General features: G+C 47.0%; 2 protein-coding genes across 4 annotated transcripts in view; one reads left to right on the plus strand and one right to left on the minus strand.

Annotated features, from left to right (window-relative positions):
• Nucleotides 1–2,465: 2,465 nt before the first annotated feature.
• Nucleotides 2,466–6,437, minus strand: TMEM69 (transmembrane protein 69). Its single transcript, XM_026651943.1, has 3 exons — nucleotides 6,373–6,437; nucleotides 5,330–5,394; nucleotides 2,466–3,780 (listed from the first exon to the last, which is right to left on the minus strand). The coding sequence occupies exons 2-3, from the start codon at nucleotides 5,372–5,374 to the stop codon at nucleotides 3,136–3,138; spliced, it is 690 nt and encodes a 229-aa protein (XP_026507728.1). The 5' UTR covers nucleotides 5,375–5,394; nucleotides 6,373–6,437; the 3' UTR covers nucleotides 2,466–3,135.
• Nucleotides 6,438–8,412: 1,975 nt separating this feature from the next.
• GPBP1L1 (GC-rich promoter binding protein 1 like 1) overlaps nucleotides 8,413–8,945 on the plus strand; it is a 56,132-nt gene continuing 55,599 nt past the window's right edge. For 2 of the 3 annotated variants that reach the window (XM_026651936.1, XM_026651938.1), the window contains exon 1: nucleotides 8,524–8,597. The gene's annotated coding sequence lies outside the window, so the exon portion shown is untranslated. Of the gene's footprint in view, nucleotides 8,481–8,523; nucleotides 8,598–8,945 lie in introns of those variants that run through there. The other variant, XM_026651937.2, reaches the window with a different exon arrangement.

Raw genomic sequence — 8,945 nt, forward strand, 5'->3', positions numbered from 1 at the left:
ATGTAGCAAGTGTTACACTAATTAGTGCTATATAAGGGGAGATGGTTGCATTCTTTAAGAGCTACAGACTTTGCAGGTTGTCATGGTTCTGGCAGTGTAAATAGCTCACGAATCTTAGAAAGAGGGAACCATCCTCTTCTATACCCCTTTCATATCTGTAGTAGATACGGCTCATTCCTTTTCTGAAGGAACAAGGAAACTGGTGGCTACAACTGGAGGTTGTAGGGAGGTAATTCTGTTAAAATGCAATCCTACCGCATTATACATGTGAACATCATCCCTAAACTCCCTTCTTCGTTGGGATCTAAGTATTGGTAAAACCTGTGCAGCTTACCTTTAAATATCCATTTACTGCAGACTTTTCACTTTCAAGCATTTATACCTACTGCTAGCTGGATTTCTACTGATGGAACATTGGCTTAGGCCACACCCGAAAGTCCATTACGTTTATATTACACAGCCATCACCCACTTAAAATTTTTCGCCTTAGTTGGCTATAGCAGGAAGGAGGGGCATGAAAAGATTACTGTAGAGAAGCTTGCACTATACTTCTCTAGCACATTTAACACTCAACCCATTGTGAAGCATCTACAGTTTACAAATGTACCGAGTGGCGAACAAAAAACAGACTTAACCCATCCAGTGTGTAGTTGCTCAGCCCCTACTAGGGTACTACGACTAGATTTCTGTGCAAAAAAACTGCTTGGGTTGCCTACTGTGAGCCAGGGAGCAATGCCAGCTGGCAGGAGGCACGCCATTCCATAACTCACATCAAGCATGACACACATTGCCCCTACACACTGTTGTCATCATAATCTGTATCTAAAAGGTGTTACGTAAGGTGGTATCTGCAAACTGGTAACACACTAGTCGTTAATACTAGTGCGTGATGTATGTGTGGGTGGTGTCTGAAGAATCAGAGATGTGGGCTGGAAATATATTCTTAACCAGTGTTTTGCAAGCAGTGCACAAGCCCAGTCTATCCTAGACAAAGGAATGTTTTCACCTGTTTTCCTGTCTGCAATTTAATTGAAGCCAGATAATACCTGAAAGGACAAAGAAAAGTACATCTACATATATGGTAAACAAACCCATCAACCTAAAGGAGCATGGGGGAAGACCACTTTATGATCACAATAAGGGATGGTGCCTGCTCAGGAAGCGTTCCTGGCTCATGAAACAGAGACAATAGATTTTTGGGAAATATAAGCCAAAGCAGAAAGCCATTTTGGCATCCATCACAAAGCGGGAGCTGTGCCCTTTCAGTGCATGAAGAGTGGATCCTCTGGGCCTGAAAACAGAGAGTAGCTGGAACTGACTATAAGTGAGAAATCGTACAGTGTAACTTGTTGAAACTGAGTTTTAGCCACTAGAAAAGATGTTTTGTTCTTTTTACTTGTAACCATCTCTATCATCTATTCTTTCTTATCTCTTAAATCTCTGTTCTTTGTTAATTAACATACTCTTGTTTTATTGCAAAACCCCCATCTGTGCTGTGTATTGAACTGAAGTCCTCAGCAAAACTAACAGACTTGTGTGTGCTCTGTCGCTTTGGAGGCAGTGAACTGAACGTGTGTGAGTATTCAGTGAGCAGGACTGGCTGCTGCAGGGGAGGTGGTTTTGGGGAGACTCAGAATGGGAGGAGCTGTTAGTGTCACCCTGCAAGATGGCAGGGTGAGGGCTTCGTGCTGGGGCTCTGAGCCAAAGCTGCACAGCCCAGAAGCACCCATAGTTACAGGGAAGGTGCTGACAGAACCCCTTATTGGTCTGGGTGAACCCCCCATAACATTACACCTATGGCCAGTGGCTAGTAGTAGTTCATAATGTTCTACTGCACCCTTACAGCTAATGGAAGAGTGACATGATTTATCCTAACTGAAATCCTTATTTTATACTCATGGCTAAGCTCATGTTCCTTTGTTTCCTTGGGTGAAGGATAACTTAGGGGTTCAGTCCCCCTCTCCTTGTAGTCCAGTAAACCTCTGAAATGTATTCTGCTGAAACTCATCCCCAGATAAAGTTCCTTTTCCTTGCTGGGTGTGGACACCGTGCTGTCTTCTTCCCTGCGGGTGATTTTTATAATGCAAGTGATCTCTTCCTGCAACCTCTGATACAAATGAATAGCTCAGTTAATTTGGCCACTCCTGGTTTAAGGCATTGGCCTGTTTCCTTTGTCTGGAGAAAACTTGTTTATCAATTGCCCTGCCCTGCCCTACCCGGTTTAAACACATTTTAGTCACATATTCTGGAAATAGCTGTAAAGTTCTCTGGGGGTTGACCATACATATATCATGCAAGAATATTAATGCTCAGTGAGTTATTAGTTTTCCAAAGATATATTACATGCCATCTTTTGTGTAAATATCATGACAGTGTGCCGTTTGGGCTTGGGGTGCTCTTAGGGTCTCTGACACTCTTTAGATAAACACTGATCTCAAGCTTGACATGACAAACCAACTCTTAAATCATTTACCATGTTTAGCGTATATTTTCTCATCAGTAGAATTTGGGTCAGGGAAGAATCTTGTCCTATGGGGGTGTAGGTGTGGTATTTACAAACAGCATTACAAAAAAAAAGCACTGTACATATCATAACCTTGCACATCATGAATCTTCCAATTGTCTACAAACTTAAATATAGTGCAGTCATTGTTCCATTTTCAGGGGGAACAGGAAGTGCTTTCATCCCATGGTTTTCAGCCAAAAGGCTTCTAATGTTTACAAAAGCTACGACCTTATTCCTTCATTGCAGAACTTGGCACACCTTATAATTAAGCCTCTTGACCCATCCTTGTTTTAATGATTATTCTTTATAATACATCAGTTCAATCTATTCCCAAACATTTAAATGTATATTACAGTAGTACCCAAAGATCTCAGTCAGGATTGGGCTCTTGCTGTACAAATAAGGGAAGATGCATACTGCCTTGAAAACAAGCTAAAGAGAGTGAATAATGTATATATAAATCATTCTTTGCTTAACTTGCTTGGAAACTGGTTGCTCCCAAAGTAAGCATGTAGTCCTGGAAGCATAGAGAAGCTAAGCAGTTTATTTTACTCCTATTAGAACTTCATACAAAACTCTGCAGGGGCTTGACAGAAAAAAAAAATTCTTGTCTGTTGGTTTATGATGTTTCACTTACTTTTACTTGCACTGTTACTTAGCTGCTTTTCTGGATAAACATCCATAAGTCCCAAGGTAACTACCAATGAAAATATTGCCACCAGCGTTAGTAATACCCTTAGGGCTTTAAACCAGCTGGGATAAGTAGGAAGAAGGGCAAGGTCATAATGCAGTGCTATCCCTAAACCAATTATCACCATGATTGCAGCTGGAGTGAGGTCATCTTTAAAAAGTATGGCAAACCAGGCTAATAAAGGGGGAACTATACTGTTCCCCAAGTTCATCCAATCAGGCTTGGCTGGGCTATTTTCTGGGAGAGCAAATCCCCACCTGACTCCTCCTAGAAAAGAGACTATAGTGGCCCCATATGTCATTTGAGCAAATGCCAGCTCAGGGTAGTAGGTCTGTTGGATAGCCATTATCACCGGCACTGAAACAAATGGAATCAACCCTGCAAGGCCCAGGTAAACGGCAGGCTTTGGTGAGTCCTTTAGTGACCTCATATCATGGCGCAGAAGCCCCAGTTGTTGAGGTTCAGGTTCTTTTGGTTTCTTTTTCTTTAAGCAGCGGAGGGAGCAATGGAATTCCTGGGCCTTGGTTACACAGGCCGAGGCCTGGGTGAGGAGCTGAGATCTCGACGGACGGGAAAGAACTCTCTGCAGAGGGAGACTGGGAGGAGAAGAACAAATGGTCTTATTCCTTCCATACTGTAGTAGTCTGTGAAGGGTCAACTTCTGGAGCTGCAATTACAAAACTTATTAAGCGCATCTGACAAGCACTTGTTAGCCTGGAGACATGATTAGTTATACCCTATATAAAACTAAGGCCATCTGTGGAAATCTACTGTCTAGTATGTTAATAGGTTTATAAAGATTCCCCCCCCCCCTTCACTTAAAGCAGTGATTCTCAAACTTTTGTACTGGTGACCCCTTTCACACAGGAAGCCTCTGAGTGCAACCCCCCCCTTAAATATATAAAAAAGTGTGTTTAATTTATAACACCATTATAAATGCTGGAGGCAAAGCGGGGCTTGGGGTGGAGGCTGACAGCTTATGACCCCCCCACATAACCTCATGACCCCCTGAGGGGTCCCAACCCCCAGTTTGAGAACCCCTGACTGAAAGGGCACTGCTGCTTTTATGAGAAGTTGGCTGTTTCACTACATTCTAACACAAACAGTAGCAAACATTACACAGAGGTTACAGAAATAGCTGCCTTCCTCCCCTGTTTCTGACATGGCCGTGATCTGCGAAGAGATTGTCTGCGCTTGTGTTCTTTTTGCTGCTGTAGGGTGAATAAAGAAGGCCTGAAAGGTTTCCTCCAACTATGTTCCTTTCTTGTGTTTTCACATTAGAAATTCAAGCCCTCCTTAGAGCAGAAGTTTCTATGATGAGTAGGGAACTAGTGCAATGATATCATTAGAGCCAACAGAACAGAGAGTAAGTGAAAGGGGAAAGGATTGTTAGTCACTTTAAAAACTTGTTTTGAAACACCTTTAATTTACGTTTAATTGACTAAGATTTTGGATAAAGAAAGTCTGTGTTAAGGATTAAGCACCTTCACCTTAACAATTAAGATGCGAGAGCTCACAATAAACACCCCTGTGATCGCCCTGAGGCCCTCTTGCAAAAATTGACATTCCTGAAGTTGCTGAGGAAAAAGCACAATGCCTTTCTGCCTTCTTTATATTCAATCAAAAGAGAGCAGCTACGCAACTTCTAAAAAATACTTTGCAGATTGTGACCTGAGAGGGTGGAGACTGTATCATCACCATGATGTTATAACTGTTTCAGTGAAGAGGAATTTGTGGTGCATATATGATCCAGACTATACACTTGAGTTCTTAAACCCCACTGATTTCAGTATGGTTACAGAGACACAACTGAAGGGAGGATTTGTCTCTTTAATTTTAACAGCTATCAAATACCAGTGACAAAACATATCAATAAGCCTGTGATAAAGCCATGGGGCTGAGTTGCGGTTCAATTATGCCAGGCAAAAATCAGGGGGGAAATGGTTTACAATTCTGTACATTTTAAACATTAGAAAAGTTCCTTTGGAAAAAAATAAATATGATAAAATGAAACCTCAGTCTGTTGTAAACTGTGAGCCAACTGTGTTTTATACCCAAGATGCTTTGCCTCCTGTTTGGTTTTGTTTTGAAAGCTATTTCAGGATAAAGTAGATAACACATTAGAAACTTACTTTTAAAGGTATGTGGGAACAACATCGCTGTACAAGGTGAAACATATTTGCCTTAGCAGAAGGCCCTAAGGGATGAAAAAAAAAAAGCCAGGAGAATCAACTTAGTGACATTCTATACTAGGTAGAATATCCAAGTTTAGAGCATGTCTCAGTATAAGTTACTACAACAATTTGTTTTCCCTATTGACCGTTTTGTCTTGTAAGTAAGAGGAAGCAGATCAGGACTATGCATCTTGATTTTTATCACTGTACAGCTAATAACATATCTGCTGTACTCCTATAGCCAATTAATTATATTGAACTTTTACAGTTTTCAAGTCACTTTACAAGCTAAGGTCATTAACTTGTAATGCATTTTAGTGCCAGATCAGGGCCTAATTATATCTCAAGGTGCCCCTGAAGTAGGAAAATAGCTCCATTTTCCAGATGGGGAAACTGACAAAGTGTAAATGCTTTGTCAAGTCATTGAGCTGGTGGATGATAGAGCTGGAATTAGAATTCCGTCTCCCAGCCCCAAATTGAATCCACTAATCCTACCCAAAAAATTCCTCTAAAGGTTGGCAGTTTCTAGGTAATATTACCACTGTTCCTTTAAAAAAAGAAAAACACCTAGAGAAGATAAGTGTGATTACAAATAAACATTTTAAATGGCTCCACTGTGTATTAAAAGCATCTAGCAGCCCCAACCGAGGGGCTCGCGTTGTAAAACGAAGCGTTTACAATCTAAATAGCCAACGCAGCATTCACGGGGAACTGTGGAAGAGACTAAGTCATTTGCCCAGAGAAAGTCTGGGGCAGAGGTGGGAACTGAGCCCCGGAAGCCCCCCGCTCTATTGTAATTAACACTAATAGATACGGATGGTCTGGGTGTAGCCGGAGGCCGCAGTCTGGATCCGTTTCCTTGCCCTAGCTGCTGTGCAAACCCCCCCACTAGAGCCTCTTCTCCCTGCAGAGAGCTCCAGGAAATCAACCCCTACGTGCAGAGGCGCCTTCCCCCCGGGGAGCCCGGCAGCGCCCCACCCCGTCCCGCTGCCCTCACTCACCCTCCCACGGTGCACGGCCACCCGCAGCAGCAACCGGCTTCCCGTGCAGGGGCTGGGAAGGGATGCAGCATCCGGCAGCAGGAGCAGGGCTTCCCGTGTGCGCGGGGTGGAGAGCCCCAGCCCAGAGCCTGGGCCAGGCGCTCTAGTTCCGCTCCCCAGACGGGCTGTGCATCCAGGGCTCGGGCGTTACAACAAGCTCGCCTTGCCCCGAGTTTTCCAGCAGTGGAGAGGGTGGGAGTGGCGGGGTTAAAAGGTATCAATTCTAAAGGGAGGAGAATTGATATTAAAGAAAAAGACAACAATGTATCTCTCTGATGGAAAAGGCGATTCCAGACAGGTTATGCTGGGCATGACTTAGGCAATGTCAGTATTTCCATTGCAGGAGAAGGGTAGCTCTAGCGGTTTGAGCATTGACCTGCTAAACCCAGGGTTAACAGATTTATTTGGGCATAAGCTTTCCTGAGTAAAAACCTCGCTTCTTGGGATGCATCCGAAGAAGTGAGGTTTTTACTCACGAAAGCTTATGCCCAAATAAATCTGTTAGTCTTTAAGGTGCCACCGGACTCCTTGTTGTTTTTGTAGATACAGACTAACCCGGCGACCCCCTGATACTTAAACCCAGGGTTGTGAGTTCAATCCTTAAGGAGGCCATTTAGGGATCTGGGGCAAAAATCTGTCTGGGGATTGGTCCTGCTTTGAGCAGGGGGTTGGACTAGATGACCTCCTGAGGTCCCTTCCAACCCTGATAGTCTATGATTGTATGCAGGCGATCAGTACAGTCAAAAAGCATGAGTCAGGCACACCCCCTCCCCCTAAAAATCAAGGGCCTGGATAAAGCACTTGCATGGGTGCAGGATCAGAGCCTGGTTTGGCTTAGAGGGTGATGTCCCAGTTCTCTAGTCCAATTTATTTAAATTAAAACTGCAAGCAGTTCTGCGCAATCAGAATGCACTTAGCATACAGTTCTCAAGCACCAGCTTTGCGGTGTAGCGACAGTAACAATTGGCACACATGCTTGACATGTTCAAAGTGCTACCCAGACCTTGACTAACCAGTTAACTTATTTGAAAGCTAAAGTGGGTGAGGTCCTTTATTGGACCAACTGCTGTTGGTGAGAGAGACAAGCTTTCCAGCCACACCAGGCTCTTATTCGAGTTCATGTATTTGTGTGTCTTGTATTTATGCCTCTTTCAGGGCTGGCCGTGGGAGCTACCACCAACGGTGAGGTCACTTTTCTTTATCTTTTTCTGCAACCGTTACGCTGAATGTCTGTTGCGTGCTGGGCCTGATGGCGTTCCAGTGGTTTCTGTGAAGATTAGCTAAGGTTTGCAGAACATGGTAGAGATAAATGACACTAAGCATTATTCCAGCAGCGGAGGAATCTTCCTCCTTCCCCTGCAACTGCCTTTTGCTGGAAGTGTCTCTGGGGCATAATTTCTCTGCGTCCAGGTTGATTGCGAAGCGGCTCTTGCTGAATGTAAAGCCACTGCTGTGCCTTCCCCCAATTATTTCTGCGGCCTGTTGTAGTTCTGCTGCCTCCCTGTCCCACTGAGGCAATATCTGTAGAACAGGAAGGAAGGATTGATTTATACACAAAGCCTCAGCCTGCCTGTCTACTCTGCCACTGTCTGAATCGCCTCGCTGCTGTGGCGGAGGGGCGGGGCACGTGCTTGCTTTCTAGGATGACAGTACTGTACTTGGCTTCCTTCCACAGAGGTTGAGTCTCTCACTTTAAAGGGAGGGAAGGGACTACAAATCCCAGCATGCACTACGATGGTGGGCCCCTCACAAAGGGTGAGGCAGGTGGCGCAGTGCATCCCGGAACTTGGAGTCTCGCGGGGGGGGGAAGCAATCCGACCTCCCCCCCCCCCATGACAGACACAAACAGAGCGGGAGCGCGAGCCGCCTGGAGAAGTTGGGGGGGCGTGTCGAGGCAGCACGGGCGGGCGCGCGCACGGAGTGGCCGAGGTAGACACTGGAGAGAGCCGTATTCGCTCGAGCGCGCGCGCGCGCCCGTCCGTCCGTCGAGCACGCGCCGTGGCGCCCACCCCCACCCCAGGGAGCGTCCCGCGCCGAACCGGGAGAGGCGCGCGGCCAGACCGCGCCAGGTGGGTGTGTCCCCACGCGCCAGCCCCTCCCCCTCCGGCCCCCGGCCGGGCAGCCATTTTGGGCAGAGCTTTGTTATGGTTGTGGGGGCCGCGGGAGGCAGCGAGGGGGCCTGGCCGGTGAGTGCGGGGCCCCGCGGGGGACGGGCCCCTCCGTCGGGGCTGCGGGGAGCAGCCCGCCCCGACACCGAACCCGGAGCCGCCGGGCCTGTGAGCTGGGCCGGTCCCGGGAGGCTCCCAGCGAGCCCGGCCTGTGCTGCGGGCTCGGGGCCCTGCTGCCTCAGCGCCGAGGGGCCGCGCTGGTGGGGGGCCGGGCTCGGGGTCGCGGTGTGAGGGGGCCGGGCTCGGGCCGCGGTGTGAGGGGGGCCGGGCTCGGGGCCGCGGTGTGAGGGGGGCCGGGCTCGGGGCCGGGCTCGGTGTGAGGGGGGCCGGGCTCGGTGTGAGGGGGGCCGGGCTCGGGGCGCGGTG

The sequence above is a fragment of the Terrapene carolina genome, unplaced genomic scaffold, assembly GCF_002925995.2.
Source record: "Terrapene carolina triunguis isolate 2854851 unplaced genomic scaffold, T_m_triunguis-2.0 Scaffold110, whole genome shotgun sequence".
Taxonomy (NCBI): domain Eukaryota; kingdom Metazoa; phylum Chordata; order Testudines; family Emydidae; genus Terrapene; species Terrapene triunguis.